At 44.1% G+C, this 21,887-nt stretch overlaps 1 protein-coding gene across 3 annotated transcripts in view; it reads right to left on the bottom strand.

Moving 5' to 3' along the window:
- Positions 1–21,887, bottom strand: part of LOC126091847 (KH domain-containing, RNA-binding, signal transduction-associated protein 2-like) — a 537,235-nt gene that overhangs the window by 89,262 nt on the left and 426,086 nt on the right. For all 3 annotated transcript variants that reach the window (XR_007521268.1, XM_049907106.1, XM_049907107.1), the window contains exon 3: positions 9,183–9,299. Coding sequence is in view for 2 of the 3 variants with exons in the window: in XM_049907106.1 (XP_049763063.1) it covers positions 9,183–9,299 (117 nt within the window). In the remaining variant the exon portion in view is untranslated. The remainder of the gene's footprint in view (positions 1–9,182; positions 9,300–21,887) is intronic.

Genomic DNA, 21,887 nt, shown 5'->3' with positions numbered 1-21,887 from the left:
TGTATAAAAAAGAACTGGACGAAAATATCACAACTGTTGAGACAGAGGATTATCTTGTCAACGACGAATAAATGTTAATACTTTCATTCGTGCTGGCAAACGCTGTTCTCACAACGTAGTCCATAAAGAATGGAACAGCTCCGTGTCAAACAGACAGGAACACAAGCGACCTATTCTATAACAATAAAAATAAAATTTCATTGACAGCACCACCAACTCCGTACCGACTGTACCGTTAAGCGAGATCGCATAAGCAAGAAGGCACACAGAAGGAAAGCTAGATAACAGTAATACCAGTAGAGAGCATTCAAAATACTCTTACACTTCACCCCAGACCAGCCGTATCAGGTATTACCGGCAGCAGTTGCGTTGACGGGCAGAGGGCGCCCCGCCGTATCTCCTAGCCTTAACGCAGTTGGGCAGGAATTACGGCGCTGCCGGCCCGGCCCACAATGCACCGCGGCCGGACGTCCGGCGCGGCGGCAGGGCGCGGAATGTGCGCGCGCGCGGCCAACGGCTCGCCTGGGCTCCCTAATGGCGGCCGAGTTTAGCGCTAACACCCTTACAGCGCGCCGACCAATTAGCGCTCCCAGGGGGCCACGTGACCTCGCTAATGGTCGCCACTAATTAGAGGCACCACGACGCCTTTTCACTTTGCGCGGACGCTGGAGCCGTCGCGGTTTCCGGACCCCCCTGGAGGGGTAGCCAGAGCCAGACACACCAACTCTACGCCCCCTGTAAAGTCCGACTCGAGGTCTCGAGTTCGCTACCGCCTTTGCACCTCAAGCTGCCATTTGCGTAACAGGAGACGCAGGTTTCTTTGCTGTTTACACAGGGGCATCGCGCAAACACCTGGATGTTGAGATTAAACTCATTCACTCACGCTATACTACATGGTGTCGTACAGGAGTCTCCGAAATTTGATTATTTTGCCCTAATTATTCTTAACATTTTAGCGGTTTAACTACTGTCCGTACGTAGAAATAACTTAATTGGCTCCTCACATATTGAGTAGCTGCTGGTGGCATCTATACACAAGGTCAAATACTGTCAACACTCAATATATGGCTCACGGTCACATTTGGCATGCACGATAAAAATATTCAATACTCCTGAGAATTGGTGCACACAAATTTTAAATCGTGCTCAACGAAATTTTATATCATTCCTTAAAATACGGTTTTGGCAATGTGTAGTGGCTGTTAGTTGCACCAAAGTTAGTATCCAGTCACTCCGTTTTCTAACGTTTCTTTACCGAGGGAAACCAACGGTTACTGTCTCAATTTAATTCTCGTGCCATTGAAAAGATGAGTACCACATATACGCTTAATATCAAAGTACGAAATTTGTGACTGGATTGAGATTTTTTTAGTGAGGACGCAGCAAATTATCTTGAATGGAGATCTGATGTCAGGTGCAGTAGTAACTTAGGATGGGACCCATGAACATGTGCTGGGACCCTTGCTGTTCATATTTTAAATTAATGAAATTGCGAGCAATATTAATAGTAACCTCCGACTTTCCGCATACGGTGCAGTTTTCTATAATGAAGTACTGTCTGTCACAAGCTGCACAAATATTCAGTCAGATCTTAGTAAGATTGCGAAGTGGTGTAAAGATTAGCAACTTGCTTAGAAGGTTCAGAAATACAAAACTGTGCGCTTCAGGAAACGGGGAAACGTAGTAGCCCATGTCTATAATATCAATGAGTCACAGCTGGAATCGGTCAATTCATAAACTACCTGAATGTGACTATTTGTACGTACATGAAATGGAATGGTCACGTAGTCGCAGTCGTAGGTAAAACAGTGGCAGATTGCTGTTTAGTGGTATAACACTAGGAAAATGCTACAGTCCACTGCAGTTCATTGGTATAATACTAGCGAAATGTCATCAGTCTACAAAGGAGATACGTAAGTTCATCGGAAGAGGCTGCATACAACACGCTCGTGCGACCCATCCTACGAGGAGCGTTCAATATGTAACGTATAACATTTTTTTCTGGTAGCAGGTTGGTGTTATCCAGGATTCCAATACACATTATTCCCCACTATTTTGGCTACAAAAGACTATTTTTCAACATAACCTCCGTCCAATATGACTACTGAACGGAGGATATAAGATGAACATCAACAAAAGCAAAACAAGGATAATGGAATGTAGTCGAATTAAGTCAGGTGATGCTGAGGGAATTAGATTAGAAAATGAAACACTTAAAGCAGTAAAGGAGTTTTGCTATTTGGGGAGCAAAATAACTGATGATGGTCGAAGTAGAGAGGATATAAAATGGAGACTCGCAATGGCAAGGAAAGCGTTTCTGAAGAAGAGAAATTTGTAAACATGGAGTATAGATTTAAATGTCAGGAAGTCGTTTCTGAAAGTATTTGTATGGAGTGTAGCCATGTATGGAAGTGAAACATGGACGATAAATAGTTTGGACAAGAAGAGAATAGAGGCCTTTGAAATGTGGTGCTACAGAAGAATGCTGAAGATTAGGTGGGTAGATCACATAACTAATGAGGAAGTATTGAATAGGATTGGGGAGAAGAGTTTGTGGCACAACTTGACAAGAAGAAGGGATCGGTTGGTAGGACATGTTCTGAGGCATCAAGGGATCATCAATTTAGTATTAGAGGGCAGCGTGGAGGGTAAAAATCGTAGAGGGAGACCAAGAGATGAATACACTAAACAAATTCAGAAGGATGTAGGCTGCAGTACATATTGGGAGATGAAGAAGCTTGCACAGGATAGAGTAGCATGGAGAGCTGCATCAAACCAGTCTCAGGACTGAAGACCACAACAACAACAACAACAAGCCACCTTTCTAGGAGGGCTGGTACCGCTCTAATGGTCGACGTAGTAGCCAAAGTCTTGCCGCATCACTAACCTCGCCAACAACTAGTTATTGCTTCCCGCGAAGTGCATCCTTCAGTGGACCAAACGGATGGAAAGCGGAAGTGCGATATCAGGGCTTTAGGGTGGACGAGGAAGAACAATCCAATGAAGTTTTGTGAGCTCCTGTCGGATGTGCAGATTTATGTGGGGCCTAGTGTTGTCACGGAGAAGCGAAAGTTAGTTTGCATTTTTGTGGCGACGAGCACGCTGAAGCCTTTTCTTCAATTTCCTGAGAGCCGGCCGGTACGCGGGAGATCGGACAGGTTTGCACGACCTTGTGATTTTGACCGACGCCTCGCCCAACGATTCACCGCGTTTTTATTCAGTGCCAGATCTCCGTAGACATTCCGCAAGCGCCTACGCATATCAGCGATGCTCTTGTTTTCCGCCGAAAGAAACTCAATGACCTGTGTCTGCCTGGAATGCACCATTCTGAACGCTACGAATTGCGCCGCCACCTATTAGAACTTCCGTGAAACATGTCCCACAACAAATTCCACACTTTTCAATCGAAACTGGCTGAGGAAAAATATATAGCATTACGCCTTCATACAATGTAACTGAAGTGTCGGGGACCTATACCAAATAGTAGTAACAGCGGATATGGAACGGATAAAAATGGCAGCATGAATGGTCACGGGTTTGTTCGATCCATGGGAGAGTGTCACAAAGACGCTAAAAGAAGTGGCACACGCTTGAAGACAGAGCAAACTATCCCATGAAAATCTCGTTAGAAAACTGATAGAACCAACTTTCTGTGATGAATCTAGGAATATATTACAGCCGCTTACGTATCCCTTACACGAAGATCACGAAGACGAAATTATACTCACGCCAACGCGCACACATACGAACAGAAAGGGAAGTACCCTGTACCACGCACTTCCCACTGGTTTGCAGAGTATCCTGCCGTAGATTAGATCACCTGCAGCAGCGTTCCCGTTGCGCACTTTCTTCTCAATTGCTGGCAGAAACTTAGTTGCAACGAAGTTATTATCCGAAATACATTTTTTGAATCACAATATGCTTCACTGGTTGTCGTGGGTTGGGTTACAATATCATTTTCGTTTTGTCTTTTTAAGTACTGCTCGCTTTCTGATACACAGCCATTTCGAAGATCATGGTATAACCTGTCAATCGGACTTACTTGGGTTACTATCAAAACACGTTCAAGGAACACTTTGCCTGATGTTATTAATTTTTAAAGTTCGGCCACCTAAGTGCATTTTTAACGATGTATAAAAACCAACGTTAGCTTTGAGCTTGAAGGTAACTTTTGTGTCCGTAGTTGCTTACAAATAAATTTGATTTTGGATTTTTCTTCTTCTTTGCCCAGACCTGTACCGTTGAGCATCTTCAGTGGTTTATTTATGGCTTTCTTTCAAAAACTGGAAGAACTGCTTTTGTTTTCTGAACATTGTAGTTTATAAAACATGCTTAGGTTTATGCAGCTTCCTGAATTTTGCAGTACAGCAGTTTTCATCTGCAACCATAGAGAACGTATTGACATTAAACTTACATTTGGAATGTAACAGTAACAGTTACACAGCACAGAACAGGAAGCTACAGACACCGCAGCAAGTCTTAACAAGGTATAGAATTTTTTTTTATTTTCAGTTTGAGAGTACATTACTCTTAAAAATTGAAGTTCTTTACATACAGAGCCTGAAAAGTAATTTTACCCGTTATCTGAAAGAAAAACTAATTATATATGAAGTTAACATTAACAATAATTATAACAACAGTAGCAACGGACGCATAGTCTAGTATCAACGAGGGTACTTATTGCCCAATGAATACTTTGCTGTGTCTTTTCACACCATACCGTACGATTAATTATCGTTAATGGCAGGGTGTGTGGTTTGAGACTGGACGTATCAACCCGAAACCGGTAATCACTGCAGCTGAATTGTATAACAATGTAACTGAGACGGACGAAATAAAAATCATACAACTACCTCAGTAAATATTTTTAACGGTCATATGCAGAGTGACTAAATTCAGTAATTACTTTAAGGCTATGAGTACACTTCCAATTCTGAACGTGTTATAGAGTCTGGCGTTTGAAACTCAACCCCGTCAAGTGCGAATGTCGGCGCCCGGCAGTTTTTCAGACGGGAAAATGATCTGAGAGAATTTCTTCTCCGGCACTCTATGCGGAAAGTTATGGAGGGGAGGGACACACAGAGATGGAAAGCAGGTCCGAGACAAAGCGCGCGGCGAGTCGCGGCCAATTTCGTTACGCAAGAAACAAATGAAACCCGCCGCACAGGCGCCATTAGCGCGAGGGCCGGCGCGCAAACACTTTATTTCCAGCCACGGAGAGGGCGCAAAATAAAACGGCTCTCGTTTCAGTCTCATTACAACTCATTTCAGCAGCAAAGAGATGGATATTTCAGAGAAATTGGCCCAAGGCAGCGGTACAGGCCACGCGGCTGGCCTCCGGATTGGCCCCCATCCCACGGCAGGCGTGATTAGCAATTAACCACCCACTAGCCTCAGCAGTCCCCACGTCGCAGAGGAAACATCCAGAGGCCGCAGCACAATTTCATTTTAATGGAATAGCTTCCCTGAATGTTGTGCGAGCGTAAACGATGATCCACAACAACAAATACGTCAAAAGCATTACGTGGAAGGTGTGAAACACGGCACTACGCTCGTCTTACGATTCCTGAATTGCTACTGATGAAACGTGGATTATATGCTTTGAGCGTTGATTGGAGAGAAAGTGTCCAGCATGAACACGACCAAAAACGCGTCTATGCTCTCAACTGGAAATCAAAATTATGGTCGCCAAGGAATACGCATGACAAGTATTCCCTGTGGAACATGGGTCACGGACATTTGTTAACTGTGATTACTGTCTAATACTGCGCTGAGAAATGGCGAAGGCCAACGTAAGTTGTTGGAACACGAGCAAATGGTGCTCTCCACAGCTGACACAGATGGGAGGTGGGGCACAGGGAGTATTGAGATGTGAAGGACGTCCACAATCCAGTCAGGTGACACTGTAAGTACAATGGGAAGGCGTACAGCCGAACTTCCAGCACTTACAGCACGGGTAATGTGTCACCCTCGAAGGCCAAGATGAAGGCACCGGTGGCAACATCATTATCCCTCAGAGCCTGGTGGACGCGCCGGACGAAATGGACAACTCGCCGTTATAAATTGGCGGGCGGCTCATCGTCAGACTGCAAAAGAAGGTCCCTGTGTAATATAATACCCTGGACCATTTTTAAGCTCTTATGGGGCGTGATGGAAACAAACATCCCCCGGCTTGTCACAGGCGAAGAGATCCTGTGACTGGGCAGACAATGCTGTTTTGATCAAGACCGACCCTGACCGCATTTTAGACAAGAGCTCCACCTACCCAAACTTGTCCTCTAAATTCTGCACAAAAAACTGAGGTTTCATTGACAAGATAAATTCCCATCAACTTTCGTAGATACGAGGTACCGTGGTGAATAAGCTTTGCTGCCATCATTCGCCTGGCGACCTTGACCGCTTAGAGACTGCTGGTGTTTGACCATCAGTAAGACATGACGTTCTACGCTTCATGGCGTGTCATCCACCCTGATGCCACCCACTCCGACCACGGACCCTCCCCATCGGCGCCAGCCAGCAGCAGCAAAGACCACCTGGCAGGATGGCCATTGCAGTGAGTTCCGAAACCTCAGGGTGATGGGCATCTACTCGTTGGCATACGTGGGAAGTTAACGGCGCAGGCATCAGCAGAGCGATCCATGTGTGGTCATGGGGCTACAACCAACGGGGTACATGGTGCCCCCACCACAACGGACTGGCTACCGTGCTAGTTATCAGCCGCAAACGAACTAAGAAGTCCATTATCGTCGACTGCACGAAGGATGGAGGAAAACGCACCCAGAAGGGTGGCCATGTCCGACAGCTGAGGAATGAGCGGAATCGCAGATACACGTCGACTAAGGATGCGAGAGGTCTCAGCGCATGGTGGGCATTATGCACCATGTAAGGCGCCCTTCCCCAATTGGCTCGCTCTTCGGGAAAATTTTGAGAAATAGAGGTCAAGCACTACAGGGGACCACACATGAAGACCGAAACGAGTGGACTCCTGTTAGTCGCCTCTTGACAGGCAGGAATACCTCGGACCTATTCTAATCCCCGGACCCGCAGGGGGGATATGTTCTGTCGATAGTATTTCAAGCGCCAGAAAACCTGTTGCCAACACAGTTACTGTGACATCGTAGGCTCTCCCGGCGAAATTAGTCTTTAAAGTCTCTTCGGGTTTGCTGCGGGATCCTAAAATCAACTCGATTCGATATTTCGGCGATCCAACTGGTAGCCATCTATAGAAGAACGCTGTTTCTGCTGTTGGGTCCCGCTAAGACTGACGCCACGCTGCCAGTCGACACCCTGCATAGGCCACCGTACCGTACACGTCGCATGCGCCGCCCATCACTGTTGCTCTCCAAGACTGGGCAGGTGGCGCCGCCCTTAGTAGAACACTGGCGGCAACGATATATCGCACTCAGGGACGATACTCGAATACTCCGGCAGCAAACCCGAAGAGACTTTCAACAGAGTTAATGTTCGCGCACTTTTCGCATTTCCTTCTCCTCTCGGCTCCTCGTTCCTTAATCTGCGCAAGTCAGGTCACTTCCGACAAAGAACGTAGGTAAGTCACAAACTGCCATTATTTACTTGCAAACAATACTGTACAGACCATAATTAGCCGCAACGCCATACTGAATCACATGTGTGTTTGCAGCAGCAAAGTATTTACATTGCAATAACTTCAATTTCGTACACGAAATATTTAAGCAATCCCCTTAATAATTACATATTTTTCGCACGAAACACAAAACGAAAATCCGTTCTCTTTAGTTGGTAACATACTAAGAAGATAGAACTTCCTAGTTCCGAGTTACCCTGCGAAACTCAAGTAACTGTTTATCGGAGTACATAGCTTGTGCTTAGGAACAGTCTGTCAAGTACTGCACGTTCTGTTGACTGAATGACTCAAGAAAAATCTGTGATAAATGAAGGGAAAAACTTCAAAATAGGTGGAATATTTTGTAATATTTCTTTAGCAAGGAAGTTAGCATTTCCTTAGCCTCCTTCCACCCAGCCGCAACCTTGGCACAGTCCATACACACGCTCAGACGCGGCTTGTTCTCGCAGCCCCGTTGAGCTGAAGTTGAGGATGCTAACTGGCCGCTAAGAATTGCCCCGCCAAGGTAACTTGGCGCGGCTCTGGATGCCTGCTGCTCTGCTAGCAAGTTGCCGCCACGCTCCCTTTTAGCATTCAGTGCGCCGCTACCGCTTCCCTGTTTTAACTTTAAACGCACTGGCGAAATGCAACGGCTGTGGAGCCAGGTAGTTTTCTTAACTGAGTCCCTTCCTTGCACTCGGCAACGTGCCCGAATTTCTACTGCTGCTTCCTTCTCAAGCACAAACTCGGTGCAAATAGCAGCACGCACGGTCCATTAGTACTTAGGTTTCTGAAATCTATGCTTCAATTACGGGTATAGCGGTCGTTAGAAATTGCAGAACATGTACTACTATTCACAAAAGCCAGAGAGAGAGAGAGAGAGAGAGAGAGAGAGAGAGAGAGAGAGAGAGAGAGAGAGAGGGGGGGGGGGTGAGATTGAAAGCTTTAATGCTCCGCAAGAAATGTGAAGTCCATTACTCGTGGAGAACTGACAATTTACGAACAGATATTAAAGCCATGACGGCGGCACAAGCCATACATTTCGTAAGGTCTAAGCGGAATATCCGACATTACTGATACGCGCAACTAGGAAATCATTATTTCAAGCATAGGCGGTCCACGAATTATTTTGCGTATCTCGCTGGGGGAAGACAAATTACCATCTATTGCCACATTCTAAACTGGTATCGGCCCAAATAACCATCTAAAACATTCACGTTGATCACGCACTAGTCACCATGCTCCACAATTCTGCCGTCACTTGAAAGAAACGAAATCCAAAAGCACTGGCAATCCATCACAACCAGGACCGCGCTTCTGACATTTGGCAACCGGTTACTACTGCCCAGTACATACGTCTTGAGTGGGTTTTATGAAATCTCTTCACGTATCTCGTATGTGTTCGAGATAAAAATTCACCTAAAAAAGACATACTGGAATGGATGGTGCGTATACCTAAGGGTCGTTTCCAACAGATTAAACCGTCGGGTACGATTTACAGCATCAGCAAGTAAATAATTATCAGACGAACACGACAGAATACGAAACCAGAAAAGAAATTTATGTACGATAATCTAATCTACAGAGGTGAACTTACTTTTTGCTTGTCTTTCATGGAGCCTCGCCCAAGAACCGCCATTTTCGTCATCGTATCTTCTTGTAGTCTCTTCATAGAGTTGCCCTTTGGTCCTAAAAGTTTTCCAACGAAGTTGAACTGCAAAAGAACAACGAAGTGGCTATTAAACACCAAACGGCATATAACACACCATTAACGTTTTCATTATTTTTACAGCTCTTATGGTGAAGAAACCGTTGTTAAATAAATAAATAGTATGAGATAAAAAGTTACATTTCTTTTTTCACATGTCTCACTTCAAACAACGGGTTGTAAGTAGAAAATGATTCAAATGGCTCTGAGCACTCGAACTACTTAAACCTAACTAACCTAAGGACATCACACACAGCCATGCCCGAGGCAGGATTCGAACCTGCGACCGTAGCGGTCGCGCGGTTCCACGCCTAGAACCGCTCTGCCACCACTGCCGGCTGTATGTAGAAACTCTCAGTTATGAGAGCTACTTAAAAGCTACATTCTTTAACATTAATCGATCGCGTTGAGTGCAACATACTCCATAATATGAGACACGTTCTTCAGATTTCCGGACACACATTCAGTTGATAACATTTAACTCCTGTCCACAGTGATTAACGAATAACTTCCGTTACTTTACGTCCATTCAGGGACAAATGAAGCGCATCAGTCCTTACACTAGACTAGCCAAACAAATGTATGCCATAGGAAACGAGTATACAAACATGAAACGTCCTCAGCTACAGTAGAATAATGCTGTATGTTAGTTACGGTTTTCTATTTGGAAATTTGTAGTAAATTCCTACGGGACCAAACTGCTGAGGTCATCGGTCCCTAGGCTTACACGCTACTTAATCTAACTTTAACTTACGCTACGGACAGCATACACACCCATGTCCGAGGGAGGACTCGATCCTCCGATAGGGAGCTTTTCTATATTTGCTGTCAAAATATTCTCATGCTACTATGTGCATTTATGTAAAGGAACAATATTAATACATACCACTCTTTGATGAAGAAAAATTAATATTATAAAATTCATTGTCCACATCGTGAGATGATTTATTGCCCTACTGGATTTATTCATGAAAATGACTTAAAATTTCCCTGTACACATTAACAAATAGCAGTAGCAAGTAGACACATACGGAATACAAGGAAAAAGTGTCATACATGGCATGTATTCCTCATACGACGCTACAGTTAAACTCACACAGCAAGTTTTAATTATTTTTTCTCGAAAGACACTGTAGTAAAGCTAGTGAGCAGATCAAAGGATTCATACTTTTCTGCGGCGAGCAGAATTAATTTTGTGACATAGAAGTTTATATGAAATATTAAAACGATCTGTTTCTACAAATATAGAGAGCAATACCAGCAAATATGAGCTGATTCATATAATTTTGTGTACCCCATTCTGTATGAATCCATAATTTTTCTTCTTTTCTTCGTTTAAAACATTTGCTGTAATTCGAAATTATCAAGTGCTGTGGTACTATTGTGTGTGTGTGTGTGTGTGTGTGTGTGTGTGTGATAATTATCAATGCACCTACGCATTCGACCTCAACACTGTCTTCTATTATCAGCTTTCTTTTGCTTGTGCACCATTACACTAATTCACCCATTCGAACACAACCGATTACTGTCCAGTTTCTCACAATCTACTCTCATATCCATTAAATGCAGTAGATATTTCTTATCATTAGTAAGAAAAATTTGATGGTACTTCTGTCACTACCATTTACAGCAATAATCTACCTTTCTATCCCTTACGATGATAAAAAGTAATTGTAACGGACAAATTGAGAACGTCACGTGTCGTCCCTATCAATCTCTTTGCCTCGGTATGTAGTAGAAAGAAGCGGCATTCATTCGCATCAACTGGTGGATGACCTTGTCTTGATTTTGCTTGCGCGCTGTAGGCGGAGTAGCAGCCACTCTCGGGCGAGATAACGCTTCGCACTTAAAAGCCTCATTCAGCATATCTGCTGGTCTATCTTGCTAACAAGAAATGCCTTTTACGCACCTTGCTGCCTCTTTCTGGAGCTTCTCTCTCGCATGTGCAGAGAGTTCTGAATACTAAGCGACAGCAAAGCCAGTTCTTCATTCTTCTTCCAGTTACACATCTTCCTTTCTATACGACTCACGCGTCTTTATTTTCCATCGTCATTAACTGCCTGTTATCACCTTCCTCTTTCCCTCCCACTTCCGAATTTTTCTCTGACGCCCATTGCTCCCAGTACACACAGTTAAACCTTCCTTCCCCTAATCTGCATTTACTATTTGCGTTTATCTTGAGAGACTGTGAACTCGAGTGTTTTTATCTGCACTACCGTAATTTCTAAATGTAGTGACCGATGTTATACATAATACGTTTAACGTATCATTTGTAATATGAAATATGTAGAACGTTCGGCTACATGTAAGAAGCGCCTCATCGGGAACTTAACTCTTTCTCCACGGCTTTGCGAGAACCACTGCCGAATTGCAACAAAACGCGCAAGGTGCTTGGGACAATCTATCGCAGGATGCCATTCGGCACCTTTATGATCGTTCGAAAGCCATAATACACACCTGTGTTGCCGCCATAGGGCGTTACACTGCGTATTGGTGCGAATATTCTGACACCCTTTCCTGTAAAAGGCGTACTGGATTCGATCTAAATTTGTTATCATATACTCCTACCACGCTATTGCTTATCCTCGAGTGTGTAGCCTCTTTTTTTTTTTTTTTTAAGCATGCATATCAGAAAAATCAGTTCTGTAGAATACTTGGGCAGCTATTATACACACAATGTTTCCCCGCTGTTTATAGAAGCGGAATCCACACAGCAAATTCAACCGCTCAAGAAGGGAACAGCATAGAGCAGGTGGGATAAACCCTTACTTTGGTCATCAAGAGAAACAAACTCTTGGGAGCTGTGCTGAGCACGTACAAAGGTACGGTGCTAACTAACGTAAAAATCATTATTCAATCGTGTTTGAAACTGTTGCAGTGGGTCTACGGATAAGAAAGTGGATGACAATTCGTAACATACGTATTAATAGCCCGTTTCGCTACCAGACACCTCTTGGTGTTTGGTGGTGGGTGTTTCAAGTCTCCGTATTCCTCTGATGGTAATATGATAGTAGCACGCCATACCTGTACCTTGACAAAGGCGATGTTTTTTTAACATGTCGCGATGCTCTACACCACTTACCAGTTTTTCTAAAAAAATGTCTAGCAATACTATTTTGTTATCAAGCGTTCAAATACGGGTACAGCAGGCGGAGTTGCGAGCCCAAAATAGTGGCGACCGACTATCGCAAATGAAACGTTGCATTTGCTTAAAACAAACATGGAACTTGCGAGTTTGACGCATCGTTGAAGTAGATTTCATTAGGGAAAGATTACAAGCTAACACTGGACTAGAATAATGTATAACGTTCGTGCAGCGGACCCTCCGTCATATGCTGTAGAATTATCAGCGGATTATATATGCTGATATAGACTGTGGAGCGAGAAGGCCGTAGTCTTACTGAAGGAACCATTACGGTATTCACTTGAAATTATTCTCGGAAAACAATAAACGTAAATGATATAACGTAGACTTTCAAGGCAAGTATTTACAACCTTAGTCACATCTGTTTTCTGAGAATTAGGTCGAAGTTTAATGCATGTTTTTGTGCTGGCGTTTTGTCTCCTTCTGGGGAAAGCATCCCCAGACGAAATGGAGATATATGTAGCTAGTGTGAACTGCTTTTAAAAGCAAATGACTGTACACTGCACTTGCACAGCAAGCTGAACATGCCAAAATGAAATGGAAGAGGCTATGGAGCTTATTGCTAAATAGAGGGAACAGACCTATTCTTCTACACTACTGTATAGTTCTATAACATCTTAGGTCATGGTTAAATGATGTCACGAATGGACTGTTTTAGGTAAATAGTTCGTCGGTTTTGTCCGCCTGAGGAAGTAGTGTGCGCATTGATTCGCTGTAAAAAAGAAGTTTACGCAAGAGAATCACCTACAGACATCTCCACTGCTTCTGAGGCTGCCTACTGTTATATAGCAGAGACAGGCAGAAAATATGCTTTGGACCACAGAATATTTCCCTAAAAACCAATTTCACCAAAGAAATAAATGTAAATCTGGATGATGTACTGACGAAATTTTTAATCGCTCCACTCCTTCCCCCTCAAATATTAACCAAGTGTCTGACGAACTATGCCACATGCCACATCGTTTGCAGTCCTAAAATAAAACGCCAACATTAAAATCCTTTCCACCAGTGGAATTAATGTACTTTGAACACGCGGCAAAGACACTGTACACACGATCACGATTAAATACTGATCCGAGTATCTGAAACTGCATTTAAACGTTGACGAATGAACCTCCTTGGTCTCAGAAAAAACTTAATATTTTGTTCACGTTTTAATACAAGAGAAAAGTCAATTACTTTTACTGCGCTTTCAGGCATAATTTTACGCAACTGGTTAATTCATTTATACTGTAACTGAAACAGAGTATCACAGAAACACATTATGCCTCCATTTATAGACCAGTAAATAATAATTACGTCGTGTGGATATAAAACAATAAAAAATCATAGAAAAGACTGAAATACGTAGTCTGCACAAATGATTAAGATAGGATTTGAATGTAATTTCCTAGTTATCACCGTGTGCTACACTATGGCCCACTAGTCTACAACAATCAAAAACTTTTACAGCAAAACGTGGTCATTCGCTACCATATTGTCGTCAATACGCGAGAACTTTTACCAGGAATCGAGTGCAGCCGACTCACTGGAAACGAAAACGTATATTTGCTTTTCGCAACCGCTGCCAGACTGCGCAGGATAAGGAGAGCTCGACAGAACCGTGAAAAACAGCCAGCAGGCAAAGAGATGTTTCGCGACCAGCAGAGGAAAGTGGCGGATGTAAGACCTGTGGAACACGGAGACGACGGAGTATTTTTACGACTTATAACAACGATTAAGACATTACGTCTGAACGTCACGTAGTATAATCCGCCGGAGATTTTACGACTGTGGACGCCAGGCCGCGGGACTGCGACGCAGGAGAGCAGTAACATTTGCCCAAACGACCAACATTTAACCCCAAGAACGCCACGGAAATTGAATTCCTTGTTGTTTACGACTGCAACGCTCATAAAAACATGAGCCACAAGAAAGAAATGCCCGTATCCTCGGCACGAATTCTCAATCTGACATGTAACAGCATCGCATACCCCGACATGTATAGGATGACGAATTTCAGTGCGTGGAACACATTAATGACAAAAGATTCGTGTTGTTGTGACTTACTAAAACGTAATTTAATGGAGTAAGATTTTCTGAAAGTATCTGTAACGAAGGTAACAGAAATAATGTCCCTGGCACAAATGCCTTTTATCACTTTTAAGAAGGAAGGAAGGAAGCAAGAATAATCAGGGTGGCAAGTCCAAATCCTTACTTTGAAATTGACCAACATTCTAAATTCAGAAGAGTTCTTCAGTTTAAATACCTTTTATCACGTTTCAACAGTAAAAATATTATAACAATGGATATAAACGAAAGAATAGCCCACGGTCAAGATGTCTGTACTCACCAAGCAACCCAATAAAAGGTAAAGCTTTGTCAGTCACCAAAAAGATGAAAATATACAACACTATAATCTGACACATAGTACTATACGGATCCGAAAGCTGGACATTTACAAAGAATGAAAGAGAGAAACGGAAAGTAAGAAAAATCTGGGGACCTGTGTTGGAGAATGGCGTATGGAGAATTCGAAAGAACAATGAAATTTATCAGTTAATGAAGCAACCCACTATCATACAGAAATTAAAAAGTAGGAGACTGCAATGGACTTGACATGTGGCTAGAATGGAAAATAACAGAATCATCAAGAAAACATTTGAGGGAACCCTCCAGGCAACAAGACCATTGGGCCGACCTCGTCCAAGATGGAAAGATGACATAGAGGAGGACATCGCAGCATTAGGACTTTCCACAGGGTGGAGAGAGACTGCGAGAGATGGAAGACAGTGGAAGCAGATCGTTGATGCAACGCGTTGTCTACACAGCCTGTGATCGCTGAGAAGAAGAAGAAGAAGAAGAAGAAGAAGAAGAAGTAGTCACACTTCGAAAAAAAAAAAATCCCTTAGACTTTCAGATGTGAGGAGGAAGATGGTGTCATGAAGCCTCTGTTGGAAATTAATGGTGAGCAGGGAGGGGGCAGCGCATACCACAATAATGACTGTTCTTTCCTCTGAGCTGAGCTGTGTACCAGCCATAATCAGTAGTTTAACTGCAGTTTTTAAACATCGATAATTTGTATGGAATAATATTCATGTACTTAACACACTTCGAAATATTGAGTATTTTAAAATTTGATGTTTATAAAACTAAATAATATTCAATTTCAATGGCAGATTAAAAACGCTGAATTCTTGAGATTTTGTGAATTCCTGAAATTCCCTGAGATTACCCAATTTTTCTAGGTAAAATATAATTCTCTGAGGATTCCAGATTTTTTCCAAAAGAATCGCTACAGTGGAACATTCTAACTTGCCGTCGACACGCTTAGGAGATGATTAAAAATCTTGGCAAAAAATGCTCTTCTTTCTAGTCATTGTTTCACTCAGGAGCTGAGTGTATGCAGTGTAAAACTTCGCCCGCAGCTCGTGGTCGTGCGGTAGCGTTCTCGCTTCCCGCGCCCGGGTTCCCGGGTTCGATTCCCGGCGGGGTCAGGGATTTTCTCTGCCTCGTGATGGCTGGGTGCTGTGTGATGTCCTTAGGTTAGTTACGTTTAAGTAGTTGTAAGTTCTAGGGGACTGATGACCATAGGTGTTCCATAGTGCTCAGAGCCATTTGAACCATTTGTAAAACTTCAATTCCTGTAAGTACCCAAGACAGTTTCTGTGAGCTTGCAATAAAAAGGATACTGTAGATGTACAGTGAAGATACGTGTATGTGATGTGTGTTCGGACGGGTAAGATGTGTCAACGTTTCCCGCAAAATGAAAATTTCATCTTTCCACTCAGGAAGATAGTTTAACTCATCACCGATTGTAGTGAGGCAGTGATTACGCACTGAAATTCGAACTCCAAAGGAGCTAGTTCCGAATCCCCTTTCAACAATACTCACTATTTTCGCTTCCGTGCCCTATTCTACTGCCAATGACCTAGTCATCAGTCTCTAAGGATCTCGATGTCGACGACAAACGATGCTCAAACTTAACATTATTTTTAATCTTTCGTGAAACTTTATTTCCCACACCCTCTTTTGCATGAAAAATTGTTCAAATGGCTCTGAGCACTATGGGACTCAACTTCTGAGGTCATTAGTCCCCTAGAACTTAGACCTAGTTAAACCTAACTAACCTAAGGACATCACACACATCCATGTCCGAGGCAGGATTCGAAACTGCGACCGTAGCGGTCTCGCGGTTCCAGACTGCAGCGCCTAGAACCGCATGGCCACTTCGGCCGGCTTTTGCATGAAATTAAGATCTAATTTAGGCATTATTAATCGACATCTATACATGGCATGAATGTCTGTTCGTATATTCACAGGTAGGTTAGCACAGTGAAACGAACCCTAGGTGTTTGTAAGCTCCATATTCACTAGCATCGCTGCTATTGGTAGTGAGGTGGCGCTATTGATTTCGCATCTGTTTGGCGCCAAGTGATCAGTAGTGAGAGGTTGGCTATCTAAAGCGACGGAACCGCGGAAATCTTGGGCCCGCAAAAGTGTTGTAAACATTGTGGCACAAGTATAATCCTAGACGTGCAGTCGTTCGTGCGTAAAACGCGAATGCAGCAGACGTTTGGGAAATGAGAGAATTGAGTCAAAACGCAAGAAATACGATTTGATGTTCCCCCGCACCTCCCGCGTCGCACCACGTGAGAACTGGATTAACTACATTCCCACGAACGTCGTGTTGTTGGATTGCAGTGAACGGATTCGAATGTGACCACAAGAATAACATGTTTAGAGTGTGAGCAGTTCAGCCCTGTAAAGTGCACGAATATTAATATTAATCGAAGTTCTACCAGACTCGTGTGACGTCACTCTGTAGTGAACAAGCACCCCCCCCCCCCCGCCCCACCAAATTCCCCTCTCTGCTTATTTGAACATTGCAGGGACGTTCCAGCATCGTTGCAGTCCAGTACTACGAGGGCGAACGTGGTTTGAACACTGCAAGGTAAGCGGGAGTTAAGGCATACGATCGTTAAACATTATATATGCAGTCAGTTCTACAAGAAAGTGTACACCATCATTTTAAATGTGACGTCCGCAGGGACGTCTCTGGTAGTGGTCTCGAATCTGTAATCAATGCAATTTGGACAGTGTATGAATAAGCGGTGTGAGAGTTGAATGTTTTGTTTTGTCGGTTGCAATTCTAAATGACTGCAAAATATAAGGGGCGATCAAAAAGAGACGATCTGGAGGCAAAATTACAGAAATCAGTACCTGTATGTTAGAAGTATTGACACACTTGTCCCACTGTGACACAAGGCCGTGAATGGCTGCCTCATAAGATTCTCGGGGCTGCTATGTTAAATAATTCTGCACGTACAGCTGGACGTCGTCATCCGAGGTGAATCGTTTGCCCCTCAGAGCCTTTTTAAGGGGACCAAAAATGTCGTAACCACAGGGTGAGGTGTCCGGACTGCATGGAGTAGCCGAGAACCGCCCGTCTGAATTTCTGCAGGAATGCCACGACTGTGTTGGCCGTATGAGGTTTTGCATTGTCGTGGAGCAGATGACCCCACGAGTGATATTGCCTGGTCGTTTTGATTTGATCGCTTGGCGAAGGATGGTCAAGCTTTGCGATTAAGGTTGGGCATTCACTTTTGTTCCGTCCTGCACGAAGTGAATCAGAAGGGGGCCATTTTTGGTCCACTTAAAAAGGTTCTGGGGGGCGGAGGCTTCATCTCGGACGACGAGGTCCAACTGTACGTGCGGAACTGGTTAACATCGCAGCCCCGGAAATTTTACGAGACAACCATTCACCGCCTTGTGTCACAGTGGGACAAGTGTTTCAGCAGCCAGGGTCAGTTCTTCTAACATAAAGGTACTGGTTTTTGTAATTATGCCTCCGGCTCCTTCCTTTTTGAACGCCCCTTAAACGTGAAGCGCCACGAGGCAGTGTTCCTTGTAAACCACCCAAAGGAACCAAAGCTTTCATATGGAGCTGCTGCTAAAATTCTTAGAAAGTCAAAGACATTCGTTGGGTAGTGGGTCAAACGATATTTAGACGCTGGAAACGTGGACCACTTACCGGAGAGATAATGGCGGCGATTGGATTAACTATTAGGTAATTGTGCAATTAGTAATAACAAGTATTTTTATGTAAACATATATTTATAATTGTGTTTTTCATTTCATACAGATAACGGTGTACTCTTTCTTGTGGAACCGACTGTAATTCCCTCACCCCATCCGAAAGATTGGGAAGTTCGGGGGAAGACACCAAACAGCGAGGTCATCGGTGTCATCGGATTAGGGAAGAACGGGGAAGGAAATCGGCTGTGCCCTTTCAAAGGAACCATCCCGGCAATTGCCTGGAGCGCTTTAGGGAAATCGCGGAAAACCTAAATTAGGATGGCCGGACGCGGGATTGAATCGTCGTCCTCCCGAATGTGAGTCCAGTGTGCTAACCACTGCGCCACCGAGTTCGGTCACCTCATCCGAAGTTGATGTTGGCAACATTGTAGCTGAAATCGAATTACAACTGTGCTGATTTAAATGTCTTTCTCTACGGTCTTCATGTCAGAGATGAACAAAATACAACCATAAAAGATTTATTTCTATCGTTTGTTTTTCAAAGTATCTCAACATGTCGTATCTAATTGTACCGAATTATCGATTAAGTTCAGGAAGTCCGTTACTTGATAGACGTGTCTTGTCATTTTGCAGCATACAAAAAACCATTGTAGAATACAGAAAAACTACCTAACACAAGGAATGGTATTGCTTTCCACCCCTGTTATATAACATCTATACTGATGAGTAACTATAAACCTCAAATCCAGAGCATTAATATAAGCAAATCATACCGCTGTAGGTGCCGCGTAATGAAAATCTTTTGATAACACAGGAAACGCCGGCCGGAGTGGCCGAGCGGTTCTTGCGCTACAGTCTGGAACCACGCGACCGCTACGGTTGCAGGTTCGAATCCTGCCTCGGGCATGGATGTGTGAGATGTCCTTAAGTTAGTTAAGTTTAAGCAGTTCTAAGTTCTAGGGGACTGATGACCGCAGAAGTAGAGTCCCATAGTGCTCAGAGCCATTTGACACAGGAAACAAGATGATTCGTGCCATTTAAGCACTATCCAATTCCTACGAAAATGATGACTTTAAGCCTAATAATGGAAAAACGCAGATATGCGCATTCAATCTAAAACAAATAATTAAGGATACTCTGTAATAGTCATCAATTATTCAGATACCTAACTTCCAAATACAAATACGTACTGCACTCCCGCAATTTAATTCCGCTGCGAGGCCATCAAGCAGAAGATCCGATTCGCATCACAAACACCGCATGAGGTGTACATTCAAGTTCCTTTAGCGTGGCATCCCTTGACTGTACTCTCGGGCCTCCGAGAACGATGCGTCAGCCTGGAGGAACTCTACCTATGATGGAATATGACGTATTGTGACAGAAAACATCGACCTTGGTTTCGGGATGATGTCGCAAACCGGAAATGTGTAACAACCAGAGAACTTTGAAAAGCTAGAAAGATATCACATGGTAATTATTATATCAAAATTGGAACATGGGGAGGTGTCTAAACCGATTGTGAAACTGAACGTCGCAGTGCAGAACAAACACGAAGTAGGGATGCCATGATGAAGAAAGTGAGATGTTAGATTCGATGCACATGAAGGATCTCTAGCAACTCTTGTTTTATGGAAATTTGAAATAAATGTTTATTATACACTGAAGAGCCAAATAAACTGGTACACCTGCCTAATATCGTTTATGCCCCCGGCGAGCACCCAGATGTGCCCAAGACGACGTGGTACGGACTCGACTAAAGTCTGAAGTAGTGTTGGAAGGAACTGACACCAAGAGTTCTGCAGGGCTGTCCATAAATCCGTAGGAGGGGTGGAGATCTCTTGTGAACAGCACGTTGGAAAGCATCCCAGATATGCTCAACAATGTTCATTCCTGGGGACTCTGGTGGCCAGTGGAAGTGTTTAAACTCAGATGAGTGTTCCTGTAGCCACTCTGTAGCAATTCTGGACAAGTGGGGTGTCGCATTTTCCTCCTGGAATTGGCCAAGTCCGTCGGAATGCACAATGGACATGAAGAGATGCAGGTGATCAGACAGGATGCGTGTCACCTAACAGAGTCGAATGTAGACGTATCAGGGGGTCCCGTATCACTCAAACTGCACGCGCCCCACACCTTTACAGAGCCTCCGCCAGAGTGAACAGTCCCCTGTTGATTTGCAGGGTCCATAGATTCATGAGGTTGTCTCCATGCCCGTACACGTCCATCCTCTTGATACAATTTGAAACGAGACTCGTCCGACGAAGCAACATTTTTCCGGTTATCAACAGTCCAATGTCGGTGTTGACGGGCATAGGCGAGGCGTAAAGCTTTATGTCGCGCAGTCATCAAGGGTACAGGCGTGGGCCTTCGTCTCCGAAAGTCCATATCGATGAAGCTTCTTTGAATGGTTTGCACGCTGACACTTGCTGATGGTCTGCAGCAATTTGCGGAAGGGTTGCACTTCCGTAACGTTGGATGATTTTCTTCAGTCGTCCTTGGTCCCGGTCTTGCAGGACCTCTTTCCGGCCGCAGCGACGTCGGAGATTTGATGTTTTATTACCGGATTTCTGATATTCTCACGGTACACTCTTGAAATGGTCGTACGGGAAAATTCCCGCATCATCGCTACCTCGGAGACGATATGTCCTATTGCTCCAGCATCGACTATAACACCACGTTCAAAATTACTTAACTCTTGATAAACTGCAATTGTAGCAGCAGTAACAGATCTAATAACTGCGCCTGACCTTGTTGTCTTATATAGACGATGCCGACCGCAACGCCGTATTTTGCATGTTTAAATATCTGTGTACTTGAATATGCCTGCCTATAGCAGTTTCTTTGGCGCTTCAGTATAGATACTCTTTTCTCCCGTCTGCGAGTATTAAGGCCATTTATTATGCTGGACGTCAGATGGCGTTACGCTACATTTAATGAATTTGCGGTTTTATTTTACAACATTTTCACTGTCATTTCCCGACACGAACGAATATATAACAGAAGCATTTGTAAGATTAGGCGCAGCAGTTTCCGTGTCCCTGGGATGGGAGGCATCTTCCCCCGACATGGAATGCTGTCTCGGCGGCCCAGAGGGAGCCACAGCACACGCATCGATTGGCGCGCTCGGCCAGATTATTAAATCACACAAGTCCCACAGCGAGCCCCGGGGCCAGTAAGCGGATTAGCGATGGCGGCCGAGCGAGGGCACACCAAAGCGCGCAAAGAGCAGCTTGGCACGTGACCGCTTTCCGAATGGCGGTTGTCTCGCGGAAGCATAAGGTCTGCTCATAGCGCCTGACGGCGACGGAATGCGTCGCGCAGCAGCTGGCCTTGACGGGAAAATGCAATCCCTTGAGAGTTCCTTCCAAATGCCCTTATTATGCTTAGAAATAACGACCAGAAAACGACTGAGCAGTGTTGAGATTCTCCTATAA

Source organism: Schistocerca cancellata, chromosome 7 (genome assembly GCF_023864275.1).
Source record: "Schistocerca cancellata isolate TAMUIC-IGC-003103 chromosome 7, iqSchCanc2.1, whole genome shotgun sequence".
NCBI lineage: Eukaryota > Metazoa > Arthropoda > Insecta > Orthoptera > Acrididae > Schistocerca > Schistocerca cancellata.
This window is presented reverse-complemented; position numbering and strand designations above follow the sequence as displayed.